The following is a 14,211-nucleotide window of genomic DNA, read 5'->3' as shown; positions in this document are numbered from 1 at the left end:
ATTAACTGTTTGACTAAAGCAGAAACAAAAACACTGTCAAGGCTCATGTTGGGTTCTTTATCCGCTCATGGTCCCTTTATTCCACAGAAAAAAAGCTATAAACACGTTTCTCTGCAGCATGTGGGGAAATCTCTCACTTTTACTCACATAAATAACTTTAGAGTCCTTACATTCTGCCTTTACATACATTGTCAGAGACAGTACAAAAAATCTGCCTTTGTAAAATTAGAGTTACAAAAATATATTTTAGATTTGACTTCTTCAGAATTGTCGGTGGCAGCAAAAGAATCGGATTGATCTCATGACAAGAGCGTGAGCCAGAAGTTCTTGGATCAAACTGATTTGGTTCTGTCATCGTTTCTGTTCAGCAGCACAGCGAAAACCAAGATTGGAAGCGGAGCTGTCTGGAGTGTTTTGGCTTCGAGCAGCACATCTGTACCTGTAACAATAAGACTGAAGACACGGGAGATAAGAGGACAAAGTGTTACTCCAAATATGTCATCTCTCTTTTTTTTTTTTAAATAGTCTTGTTCTTAAAAAAGATAATAAAGCTGGGAATTCTGCCTGAGTATTCACGGTTATTATTTTACCTCCTGTTCGTTTATTTATTCCGATTTAATAAACAAAACTAGGTAAACAATCACAGAAACAAAAAAAATCTGACTGTTGTTACAAAGGCTCAGATAGAAACCAATGTTTATTAATGACAACCTACTTTACCAAACTTGGCAACACATTAGAAATATGAACTAAAAAATTATTTTTCATTGTCATGTAAAATAATGAAAAGAAAAATTGATGAATAAAATTGATACAAATTGTAAAAAAAATAATAAAATTGATAACAAACTTCCACACACTACTGAAAATTTCACTATTTCTGTACTACCGGTAAAATGAAAATTGCTGAATGTGTTTCAAAGCCCAGTACTACTCAGTCCTGGACTTGACATAATAAAAAAGTGTTTTTTCAAATAAATAATTTTTGGCCATACATTTGTATTTTATTAGCCTTTTGTGGACACAAATTAGCATATTATGTGGCCATAATTTTGTATTTTGTGGCCACAAATATGAATTTATTCGCATTTTGTGGACACAGCTTAGTATTTTTTGGCCATAATTAGTATTTTGTGGGTACAAATTAGTATTAAACATTTTATTAGCATATTGTGGGCACAATTGGTATTTTGTGGCCATAGCTAGCATTTTGTCCACACAGCTTAGTATTTTGTATGCACAAATGTCTAATAAAAGTGTATTTGTTGCCACAAAATACAAACTTGTGGCCATATAATACTAATTTGAGGGAACACTTTGATTTTTAGCCTCATGTCCAGGGTTCCATATTGTAATCTCTATAATTATAATTATTAGGTTACGTTTTTGATCATTCACCACCAAATGCCAAAACCTTTCTACCTCCACACAAACATAAACACATTTTTTTTCACTATTGTCAGACCAAGAAATTGAAGTTCTTTTATTTCTTTTCTTCTAATGCCTTCAACAAAATTGGGAGTCCTGCTGGACCATCAGTAACACAGAAATGGTTTGTGTTGTTGCTAAAACCCGTAAATCCTCTAGAGTGGCCAATATGCGCCAGTTCCAGAGCCCTGCCTCTAAAACCCAGAAGAGCAGACTGAGTATGAAGCCCGAGCTTTACTCCGCCTCTCTGCATTGGAAGGAATCAGAAGATGATTTCTGGCCGCTGCATAGCCGTGATGTTACTTCATTATGTTCCCGTTTGTAGCTCCACACCGGCGCCGTTTCAGCTCATGACAAAGTGGCGCCTCAAGGAGGATTCAGGGGCAAATGTCTGCTGCCAATCTCAAGATGAAGACCATTTATCAGTGAGTGTGTAAGAATAAAATTTCCTCTTTTCTCATCAGTTAAATCTGCAGTTCAGTTTGCTCAGACTAAAAGCTGTATTTAATGTCATTTACTGTTTGTTCAGATTTTTAATGGCACACAAAGAGTTTCTTCATTTTAACCTCAGGAAGTCAACATGTAACAAAGTCCAGTTTTTCCTCTAAAATTTGGACGTGCTACAGATTAATGTTGGGGCAATAATTGTTTTAAGAACAAACTGCAGGAATTTTTGCTGATCTTTTTGCCAAATTTACCTTGTGGCACATGTACGAGCCTCCTTTCTTCACCTTATCTGTGCCTGACGGAGGACCCGTCTGCAAAAGAAATCCATCACGTTAAAAACTACCTTCGTAGGAGGTGAGAAGTGGAAAATGATGCTGGTTTTTACTGGGTTGTGCTGATGGTCTGTTGTGTGGTGCACGCTCCACCAGTCTGAGGTCCACTCCCATGCGTTCCCCACCATGTCATACAGACCAAAAGCATTGCCTGGGAAGGACATCACCTGCAGAAAAATCTAGGTTACAACAACACTGCCTGCTGGCATAAATACATTTGAATACAAATACATGATTTGCTAACAATACATCGGTGCTGCCTGCATAAAAGGATAAATATTCCTTCTAACGGGATCTATCCGGGCCTCCCTCTCCAGCTAGACTAACCCACCAAGGGCAAATACAGATATTTATTTAAAACTGGGCAGGTTTGACAAATGACCGATGAGCGGAGAAGTTCTGCTAAAGTCCTTCCATAAACAGGCTGCTGCTCAGCGAGGAGTCTCACTGTGGAGGTGCTGCTCTGATTGGCTGAGTGTGTGTCTGTTTGGAACATCTCCACAATCGATAATCCGTCTCGACAAAAAAGGAGCAAGAGGTTTATGAGCAAGAGATTATGAGCACATTCAGACCTGTCCGGCCTCCTAATGCATGAGGTAGTTGGTTATTCTGAATGTTGGGATTAGCAAACGGGATGGAAAGGGTTATAGGATTGAAGAGGACAACAAACTTTAAAAAGACTCAACTTTTTAGCTGCTTTTTAAATGTGTGTTCTCAGATTTATGTGTAATTATTCCCTTTTAAACCTGCTGGTTCAACTTTCCCTACATTAACACACATTAAAACTGGTAGGTGTTTACTTTCAATTAGCCAGATCACTAAAAGTCCCACTCCGATCATCTTTTGAGATTTTATAAAAGCGTTCTCAGGGGTCTTTAGGTTATGATTATAGTAATAATAATAATAATAATAATAATAATAATTGATACTTTATTTATCACACAATGGGGAAATTCTCAGCAGCCGAACCCCGCTCGGGAGGCAGTAGCGTTAAGATTATGCAGATTTTGGCGAAAATCAAGAAACCTGTGTTGTTTTCTAGGAGATTATTTCCGCAGAGCAGCAGGAGTTCATCAGAAAGTCACCTCTGAGTTGTGGGTGGGGCCGTTGTCACAGAGCAACCCCACTCCCCCTTTTCGTCACCCATGACGGAGAGCCCTTTGTTTACACACTCTCCCACTCATCGGAGTGGGTCTTTCAGGTTTTTAAGGCTTGTTTTCAGGAATCCAGGAAACCTTTAAGATAATGTCTCCACTATCTAACCTGAAATATGACTTTCTTATCATAGTTTGATTTCCTTTGTCTTTTCTTCTTACCGGGGAGGTTTTAGTGTAGCCATCCTCTGCAGAGTTGTGTGCTGGGAATTCCCCCTGCCAGAGGTTGGCGTAATGCTGTCCCTTTGGGTTTAGCTTGTTTCCCCAGGGGTAGAGTCTAGGCATGGAGGCATTATACCAGGATATTCATCAGAAAAGACTTAAAGGAACCCTGAAGGCAGGACTTCCTTCTTAGAAATATCACCTGTCCTTCAGGCCGCCCCTGCAGGCAACCTCCCACTCTGCCTCAGTGGGAAGTCTCTTGTTGACCCAGGAGCAGTAAGCCAAGGCATCATTCCAAGAAACCTGAACGACAGGATGATCCATCCTGCAATAAGCAGCTTTAATGAGCACACTCAATTTTATCAAAATGTTTCCCTTAATAAAGCAAAGTCTGCATATGAACTCTGAGTGGTTAGAAAATTAAGTGTTGTAATATGGATCCTGAACTGTGTACTCGCCTGTCTGTGATGTTGGAGTCTGGACCTTCAGGGTGCTTCCAGTTCGCCCCTTTCACTGGAAGCCACCAGGGGGCAGCAGCCACCTGTTTTTTTTTGTTGTTTTGAAGAAGGAAGAACGGATTTTGGTGTTTTATTGTGTTTTTCTCCTCCATTTTTTTTAAGTCAACAGACATGTTTCCGGGTTTGATGCAAACTCTCTACACAATAGTTCCAGTAACGGCTGGCACAGATTTCAGTGATGCCTCTCAGGCTGAAGCTGCACCTGACAGCTGAGATGAAGCAGTGAATTCCCTGCGTCTGGCTTTCATCTGGGAGAGGTCTGTGGTGTCGAGGCCCCTGTAGCCAACCCATGAACACGCTGGATGCTTTATAAAGCAGAATATACTTTGGTTTTACCAGATATAAGATACTTGAAAAAGTCTTCCAGCATACTATCTTATTTTGATTGTAACCTATATGGCAACTTCGCATTATATTTAAAAAAATGTATCTAAAAAGACAGAAATCTGAAATAAATGTTCAAAATACTTTTACTTTTCTTTACATTTCATAAAAGTTCTATGTCAAAACTGATTCATGCAGTCTTCCTGTAAAGAATGCAAAGGCCTTTTTTGTTGTTTTAGCTAATAATTGCTCCTAACAAATTTCTCTTTAGATCCAAAGCAAGATGTTGCAAAATCACAGTAATTGGATTTGTTTATAGGAAACAAGACACATGCATTCAGCAAAGAGATACTCTCTGAGGAAGGATAATATGAGGAGATCTTAAAAAACATGTAAATGTAAGTCTAATTAAAAGAAAACGGAGTAAAGAAAAGCTTTAAGCACTCCATCCTAATTATTTAGTATTTTTATGTACACTTTTTAAATTCTATGTGTCATTTTAAGACCAAAGAAACCTGTTCATTTATTAATTTAAACATAAATCTAAATTTGGCACAAGCTTGACTAGCTCTAGGCATCAAAGCTTTAATACTTTGAGTGCTCTCACTTTGTCTTTCCTGATGAATTCCTCTAAGTCACGAGGAAATCTGAAACCAGGAAGCAGGGACCTGACCTAACCTGACTCGGATCTGTGAACTTTTCCACCCCTGGCACTTGAATGCTGCACATTCCGATAGCAACCACCATAATAACCACCTGCATCTGTCAGCTATCACCTAGTTCTGTGCGGGGTGGGGCAGTAAAAAATGTTGCTGTGTCCTCAGTTGGTGTTTTCTTGATGGAAGAAAGCCCATCTAAGTTTAGACTGTAGATGGAGCTTGCTGCTGGGCGATGAATGGAAACTGAACAGTGAATGGACTTACTGCTTGGCTGATTTGGCTTTTGACGTCTTCGCTCACAATTCCCTCAAATACAAACGAGTCTCCAAATTTTTCCGCCTGACACAAAAGATAAAGCGTTTGAACGAAAGACAGGATCACAGTCAAAACTCATTTCTAAATCTGAAAACATGAATTACCTCAGTGATGTACCCTGTGGCACGGACGAAGCTCTGGAACTGTCGGTTGGTTACTTCATGAATGTCCATGTGGAAAGAGTCCACGTGCACCGGCCGCTGTGGGCCCTCGCCATCTGCAGCGATGCCAGGCTGGTCTGTTCCCATCAGAAACTCTCCTCCAGAAATCCACGCCATCTGTGGGCGGCATTAAAATGTCACTTAGACTGAGAAACTTCAGAAATAAAAGAAACACAATGAAAATGGTGATGAAAATGTTTTCTTTCCGACGTATTTTTAAAGCCCCACTCTAATGAAAAAGGTATTTTCAACATTTAACTGTGGCTTTTTTTTGACGATAGGGAACATATAATATAATTTAGGCTTAGAATTTATTTCAGAGTATTTCGTTATTCAAATCATCAATCAGCAGCAGACAGGGAAGGGGGGCGGGATTCCTCTCCGCCAACAGTCCTCCACAACTCAAGAGACGAATTTCTAATCAAATACTGCCGCTCTGCAACTATGTACTAGAAAACAACAGCGGGGATAAAAACAATTCATAAGTAAAAGACCACTGGGAAGGCTTTAAAAATAGATCAGAAGATGATCGGAGTGAATCTTTAAATGGAAACATATGACAAAATAAAATGAAAAAATACAACAAATAACTGGAAGTGAGTGAGAAGAAGTAAAAGCCTTATAAGTTCTCATTCCCATGCCCTTCACCAATCTTATTTCCTTGTGCACCCACTATCTATTATATCCGGCTCCCTCTAATGAGTACTCATTAAGTTTCAGATACACATATATAGGAAAATATACAGATACAGCGGGGAAAATAAGTATTGAACACGTCAACAATTCTCTCAAAAAACACATTTCTAATCGAGCTATTGACACGAAATTTTCACCAGATGTCGGCATCAACCCAAGTAATGCACACATAGAAAGAAATCCAAACATTTATGTCCATAAATGAAGTTATGTGTAATTAAGTGAAATGGCACAGGGAATAAGTATTGAACACGCTTACTGAAATTTATTTACTACTTAGTGCAAAAACCTTTGTTGGTGATTACAGCCTCAAGACGCCTCCTGCATGGAGAAAACAGTCGAATACATAACTTCATTTATGGACATAAATGTTTGGATTTCTTTCTATGTGTGCATTACTTGAGTTGATGCCGACATCTGGTGAAAATTTCGTGTCAATAGCTCGATTAGAAATGTGTTTTTTGAGAGAATTGTTGACGTGTTCAATACTTATTTTCCCCGCTGTATGCACACACACAATTATCTCCTTTTTTATGCATTTCCATTTTTAGAGGTGATATAATTCAAAAATTATTTTAAAATTTAGTAAAAAATTTGAGTTAATGACTGATTACCATTAATGCTAGTTTGTTTAATATACACTACATAAACATCTTTCTGCACAAAAAAAAAAAAAAAAACGTACTTACAAAACGCTGACAAGAATCAGTTTACTGTTTAAACTTCTATTTGGCACCAAAACAAATGACTTCCCAACTCATATCTAGTGGATTTACTATAAACATGGCAGAAATTTAAGTGTTATTTTACCCACGTCAGTTCCTGGGCTCAGTATAAAAGAGGATGAGTGTGGTTTATTTACGTTTAAACATCTTTATTAGTTCACTTAATTAACTGTTTTATATCTGGGTTATATTCAAGAACACCAAAATATCTTGTTCTTTTTTTTTTTTTTTTTTTTTTTTTTTTAACTTGTTCTGTCCAACAGCTGAGCAAACAGATTAGAGCTGAAGGCTTTTTGTGTTGGACAGGTTTTACTATCACAAAAAGAGGTTATATAGCTTCAAGAAACTAGAGTGTAGATTTGTATAAACCCCTTTTTGTCGTATTATTTTTTATTTATTTGTTACATTTAGTGTGTGTGGGGAGGGAGAGGGGAAGAATGTGAGGGGAGGGTGGAAGAGAGTAAAAGGAAGAAAGGTGAAAAGGTGGGGGATACAAGCACTGATTTGACTAAGTTATTAATTTAAGCTGTAACAATTATACCAGATCTGCTGGAAAGACGAATGTTACATCAAAGGTGAAAATCTGACACTAAGATGAGCGAAAAATATCTGTCCATCAATACACTGTAGGTAAGGAGGAGGGATGAAGCAGACAGGGAGCAGTGTGGAGTGTGCACGTGCACGTGGGGGTGGAGATACATGCATGCTGCCGACGTGAACCGTGTGTTCATAAAGGGAGCCAGATCCTACCCAGCTAGACCAGCCAGACCAGGAGAGGGGAGGAGAGCCCCCCAGGCGAGAAGCCCCCCCAGCATCCGGACCCAGGCAGCCCGGGAGGGGAGGAGGAGGGGACCGCCCACCCCACCAGCCAGGCACAGAGAGGGCCCCCCTACAGGGGCCCCCCCAATGCCCAGAGGCACAAGCGAACCCAGTGTCCGGCCCCCAGGCCACAAGACAGGAGCGCTTAGCCGTACCAGGCGGCAGCCATGGGGGCCATCGGGCGCCGGACACCGAGACAAAGGCCAGGGACGAAGCCAGGGCCCCCGGAACCCAAGAGCCGGCCACCACCCGACCGGCGCCCCGTCCCCGCAAGCCAGCCCAGGCCCGCGACCCTAGCAACCCAGGGATCGCCACGCACCCACAGCCACAGCCACCCCCCTAAAACCCTACGCACTACCACCCCCCCCGCCATAATATCTGACCCCCCCTCCCCAACCCTCTCAGTGCCCTCCCCTCTCTGTGATGGGGAGGGAAAGCCCCAGAGGGTCCCAGCGAGCCAGCCCCCAGGTCGGTCCTACCCATGCACTCACACACACATACTCACAATCATCTGGTTACCCTCCCTACCCCCGCCGCCAAGCAGCAACCCCCCCCCCCAGCCGGCCGACCCCCAGCGCCGCATGCCCGACCCCTCCCGCAGCCGACAGGACCCCCATAAGCCCGGCCGCCCTGAGAGGACCAGGCGGGTGAAGACCGGCCGCCCCCCCCCGACCCCACCCATGTATGGAGGTGTGGGAGTGCTGTGTGTGTGCTGCAGGTAAAATAGGAGGTCACCAGTGTGGGGGGATCCACCGCTGCCAAGCCGCAAAGCCCCCCACTCCGGAGTCCCTCTGTGAGTGGTGTGTATTTGCTGTGTGTGTGCTGCTAGCATGCAGTGTGTGTGTCTACAGAGGAAGTTAAAATTGTGGGGGGGCCAGCGAAAGGTGAGCACGGATGTTTCACCGTGCCCCCCTCCACCAGACCCTCTCCACAAGGCCCTAGATGAATCAGAGTGTCTAATATGCAAGTAAAAAGCGGGGAGGAGGGCGGGTGCCAACGAGAACCCAGAGAGGGGCATCCCCAGTGAGCCCCGCCAGCATACCCCTCCCATCCAGATCCCGGGGCCCTATGTGCCTGTGTGCAATATTTGTTTGGGTGAGAGCGGGGAGGAGCGGGCGGATGGGCACAACCGGGGGAGAAGGCTCCCCCGAGCGACCGGCCCCCCAGCCGGCCGCGGTAGGCGCCCCCCCTCCCAGAGCGGCCGGGCAGCCAGAAACGCCAAGCCAGCCGCAGTCGGAGGCCAGAGCCTCGCGGCGCCGAGAGACAGCCAGCAAGGAAGGGTCCCGGTGCCAGAACGGGGGGGCAGGGGGTCCAGCCCCACCATTCATACCCTGGCCCCCCTAAGGACTAGCAGACTGCCCCCCCAGGCCCCCCCCCCAAAAAAATAAATAAGTAATAATAATAATAATAATAATAATAATAATAATAATAATAATAATAATAATAATAATAAAATAATTAATATAATAATAATAATAATAATAATAATAATAATAATAATAATAATAATAATAATGAAATAAACCCACCCAAGTGAACCCATTAACCCCTGCTGTGACTGCGGCGCCGACCCCCGGGGGGCCAGGCCACGCGGCAACTACCGGCCACGGGCGAAACACCGGCCACGGGCAGACGACCCCAGGCCCCAGAGCCCCAAGTCCCCCCCCCGGCCCCCGCCACGGCGACCAGCCACCCAGCACGGCACCCGGCCGCCGTTCCCGGTCAGCCGCACTGCCTACCCTGCGCCCAGCAGGCACCCGCCCAGGAACCCCTGCCAAGTTGCCGGCAGAGTGTGCGCCCCCACCACCACCCCACCCAGGCAACCAGAGCCCCGAGCCGGGAGAACGACAGGCCCGGCAGAGCCCACCCCCCCAAACCCACCCCGGCCCACCCAACCAGCCAGGACCCGGCTCAACCTATCACCATCCCACCCCCACTAGGTGATGTGACTAACCAGCTGGAGCCAGGGAGAGTCTGAAGCCGACAGGTTTTTTGTGGAGGACATTATCTCTGAACTAATATGCTCTGACATGAGGTTTCTGTAGTGGTTGATGCTAAGATTATTTTTAGATTTCCAGTTTAGGAGGATAGTTTTCTTTGCGATACATACAGCGGTGAGAACCATATAAGCCTTGTTAGATTCCATGTTGATGTTATTCAGGTCACCTAATAAGCAGAATTTGGGGCAAGCAGGAATCTTATGATTAAACCAGATTGATAAATCCTCACAAACCTTATGCCAGAATGATTGGACAGGTGGACAGACCCACAGGGCATGCAAATAGTCGTCTATGTTGTTACCTATGCACTGTGTGCATGTAGCAGACTGATTGAGACCCATTTTAAATAACCTCTGTCCGGTGTAGTGAGTTCTGTGGAGAATCTTGTATTGAATAAGTTGCAGATTAGGGCTTTTGGTCATATTAAAGGCATTCAAACAGATCTGTAGCCAAAATTGATCACTAGAATTCAATGATAGCTCAGACTCCCATTTTGTCATGGGTAAGTAAATGGTTTCATCTATGTCTGATAACATCTTATAAATTTTGGAGGTGAGTTTGGGATTTTTAAGGTCCATGAAATGTGTTACTGTAAGGGGAGGGTCTAGGTCTATTTGGGTCAGGCAGTATTTAGTGCTTATAGCTGATTTAAGCTGCTGATATTCTAGAAATTTGTTTATATTAATTCCATAGGTTGAGGATAACGTTGAGAGGGACATAAATTTTCTATTCTGAATTATATGCTGGAACTGCTCGATTCCTTTGTTCTTCCATGAAGCAAAATGAATCATGTTTTTGTTAATCAAAATGTCAGGGTTATTCCAAATGGGGGTAAGTTTACATGGAAATAATGTGAGGTTGTTTTTTTTAAGAAAATCCCACCAGGCTGTTAAGGATGAGCTGATGTTTAAACTTCTGAAGCATTTGTGTTGTTTAATTTTAGAACTGAAGAAAGGTAAATTAGAAATATCTAGGTTATCACAGAGATTTTGTTCAATGTCTAGCCAGGATTCATCCAGCACACCAGGATTCAGCCATTTTTGTACATAACACAATCTGTTCGCGGAGTAGTAGTCCTGGAAGTCTGGAAGGCCTAGTCCTCCTCTATCTTTAGGTTTTTTAATAGTTTTTAAACTAATCCGTGGGGGTTTACCTTCCCAGAGGTATTGGGAAATGAATGAGTCTAATGATTTGAACCAAGTAGTTGGAGGTTTGGAAGGAATCATTGAAAATAGGTAGTTAATTTTTGGGAGAATCATCATTTTTATGGCTGCAACTCTCCCGATTAGAGAAATGGGTAGAGTTTTCCATCTAGTGAGATCAGCCTCGGTTGTTTTAAGTAGTTGGGTGTGGTTTAGCTTGAGTAGATCAGAAAGCCTAGAGGAGATATTTATACCTAAGTACTTTATGTTGCCTGTTTGTATTTTAATAGATGACGGATTTAGATAATTGCAATTAATTGGTAAAATTGTGCTTTTAGACCAGTTTATGGAGTATTCTGAAACTGAGGAAAATCTATTAATTAGGGAGATGATTTGGCAGATGGAAGATTGTGAATTAGGAGTAAATAGTAAAACATCATCTGCATAAAGACTTATTTTGTGTTCTAAATTTTTGGTTTGAATGCCTTCAATGTCTCGACTTTGCCTAATAGCAGCAGCTAGAGGTTCAATAAATAGTGCAAATAAAGACGGAGATAGTGGACAGCCTTGTCTGGTTCCTCTTTGTAAATTAAAGCTTGGAGATGTTTGATCATTTGTTCTGATACGAGCATTAGGAGAGGCATATAGTATTTTAATCCAGTTAATAAATGATTTTCCAAAGCCAAATTTGTTCAGGGTGGCTATTAAAAATTTCCAGTTGACCCGATCAAATGCCTTTTCTGCGTCCAGTGACAAAATGGTTGCTTCTCGGTTGTTGATGGTTGTATAATCTATGAGGTTGATTAATCTGCGCATGTTGGTAGATGAATGTCTACCCTTTATAAAACCTGTTTGGTCAGGATGTATTAGAGAGGGAACTACCTTCTCCAGCCTTCCCGCCAAAGCTTTGCAGATTATTTTAAGATCTGCATTAATCAGCGATATGGGTCGATAGCTGGATGGTGATGTGGGATCTTTCCCAGGTTTCAGAAGTAAGATTATATTAGCAGAATTCATATTTGGAGGTAGATAATTGTTGTCCTTAATTTCTATTGTCATTCTGAGAAAAATGGGAGCTAAGATTTGCCAAAACTCTTTATAAAATTCTGCTGGGAAGCCGTCTGGTCCTGGGGCTTTTTTACTAGGCATGTTGGTTAATGCTTTATGTAGCTCTTCTTTAGTAAAAGGGGACTCCAGGGCTGTGATTTGTTCCTCTGTTGGTCTAGGCAAATCTATGCTATTGAGAAAACTGTTGATGTCATTGTCAGAGGGATTAATTTGGGATGAGTAGAGAGATTGGTAAAAGTTTTTAAAAACTGAATTTATTGCAGCTGGATCATGTGTTGCATTTCCTGTTAGGTCTATGACTGATGAAATAGTTGTCTTCTCTTTGTTTATTTTGAGTTGATTTGCCAAATATTTCCCAGATTTATTACTGTGATCAAACCTCTCCAAGCGTAGTCTCTGTAATAAAAACTGTGTTCTTTGATTAGTTATTTCATTTAATTCGATTCTTACTTTCCTTATTTGTTGTAGAGTTTGTTCATCCGGAGAGTTGCTGTAGGTTTCCTCTAACAGTCTGATTTTTTGCTCTAAATCCACTAGTTTAGAGTTTTCTTTTCTTTTTTTGTGGGATGAGAAGGCGATTATTTTTCCTCTCATGACTGCTTTCCCGGCCTCCCATAAAAGGCACGAGGAAATACCTGGGTGGTCATTATTTTGAAGATATGAGGACCATTCTTTAGCAAGGAAATCTATAAAGTTAGGGTCTCTGAGCAACGATGTATTGAACCTCCAGCTCCTTAATGAAGGTGGTGATGTTTTGTTTTTAAGAGTCAGGGAAACTGGTGCGTGGTCGCTGATAGTAATGGGGTGGATCTGTGCTTCCGTAGCTATGCTCAACAAGGAGCTGTTAACCAAGAAATAATCTAGCCTGGAGTATGATTGATGAACTGTGGAGAAAAAGGTATAAGTTCTTTTCGTGGGGTGGAATAAACGCCAAACATCACAAAGACCAAAATCCTCCATGTACTGTTTAACAGTGTTTGTGGATTGCCAGATTCTAAGATTTCCTGTGTTATTTAGCCTATCCATCTCTGGATCTAAACACATGTTGAGGTCACCTGCAATGATTAGCGATTTGTCTGTATGTTCAGATAGCGCAGAGAAGAAGGAATGAAAGAATTTAGGGTCATCTACATTGGGGGCGTACACATTAGCTAAACACAGCTGCACAAAATATCTTGTTCTACTGTTAATGTCTTCTCGGTTTTCTACATAATAAGGTAATACCATGTAAATGTGACTATGCACATGTTTCTATGGCGTTTTTTTAAAATGGTGAACTGAGTTTGTAGCACTTTGAGCAACAAACTTTGTTTTACAATCAAACTGTTTGATTGATGAAAATAAACAAAAATTTTAGTTTAGTTTTAATAACTGGATAGTATAAACTTCAAGCTTTTATTACATTACCAATCTATTCAAAAGAAAATTCCTTTTTTCCAGTTTTTGTTTGTTATGTTTTTGCTTTATTGTGAATGAACCTTTGATGACATGTTTGCATGCTTGTTTTCACACCTGACTTTGCACTGGGTTCTCCTCTCCACGGGCCTCCGACGCTCCTCCATTGGACTTGGAGCCAGCAGAAGAGTACTTCCCGGCAGGCTGAGGCTCGGTCATCATCATGGGCCCGCCGGAGGCTCTCTTTAGCTTGTCACAGCCGCAGCCCGCAGCTCCCTCTGCGGGCTCGGATTCCTGCTCCATCCCGCATGAGCCTTCCAGAGAAAAGGCTTCACGCATGAAGGCAAGGACGAGAACCAGGCGCAGAAAACGCAGCATTCTGTATGAAGGTGGATCAAAATCCCCTCGTGTTGTTGTTCCTGTCACTTCCGGGATAGTCACGTGGTCAGTCAGCTGACCGGGCAACACGTAATTTAACTCTTTCTAGCTTTTTTTTTAATTTTATTTTTAATATTTGTTGATTCGTTATTTTTAAAGGAGAAATAAACACATAAGTGCATTTGAAAATGGGCCCATTTCAAATATAAGTAAAAAAAAAAACCACGACCAAATCGTTTGAGATTATTACATAAAATATCAGTTCCTGGTTTTTCACATCATTTCCCCCCGGCAAATTGAAAGAGATAAAAAATGCATATACATATATTTTAATGGTTTGTGTGGGATTCCTGAGCCACATAACTCTGCCGTCAAATCAGCGGCTCCTGTTGAGCAGAGGAAAAAAAAAAAAAAAGGTGGCAGCGAGCCAGCAGAGCAGGCACCCCGGCAGCAGCAGCAGCAGTGCCCGCCTGCCTCCGAGCGCAGCC

At 42.2% G+C, this 14,211-nt stretch overlaps 1 protein-coding gene and 1 long non-coding RNA gene across 2 annotated transcripts in view; both read right to left on the bottom strand.

Annotated features, from left to right (window-relative positions):
• The window catches only part of LOC144992205 (uncharacterized), a 97,321-nt gene that overhangs the window by 34,283 nt on the left and 48,827 nt on the right, over window positions 1–14,211 (bottom strand). The gene's annotated exons all lie outside the window — the stretch shown is intronic.
• On the bottom strand, window positions 122–14,186 carry sumf1 (sulfatase modifying factor 1). Its single transcript, XM_004069103.5, has 9 exons — window positions 13,463–14,186; window positions 5,444–5,617; window positions 5,289–5,363; window positions 3,982–4,064; window positions 3,726–3,848; window positions 3,524–3,638; window positions 2,261–2,374; window positions 2,127–2,186; window positions 122–453 (listed from the first exon to the last, which is right to left on the bottom strand). The coding sequence occupies exons 1-9, from the start codon at window positions 13,721–13,723 to the stop codon at window positions 352–354; spliced, it is 1,107 nt and encodes a 368-aa protein (XP_004069151.1). The 5' UTR covers window positions 13,724–14,186; the 3' UTR covers window positions 122–351.

This window comes from Oryzias latipes, chromosome 5 (assembly GCF_053564925.1).
Source record: "Oryzias latipes strain Hd-rR chromosome 5, Olatipes_Hd-rR_3.1".
Lineage (NCBI taxonomy): Eukaryota > Metazoa > Chordata > Actinopteri > Beloniformes > Adrianichthyidae > Oryzias > Oryzias latipes.
Note: the sequence above shows the minus strand (reverse complement) of the source record. Positions and strands in the feature narration are given on the sequence as shown.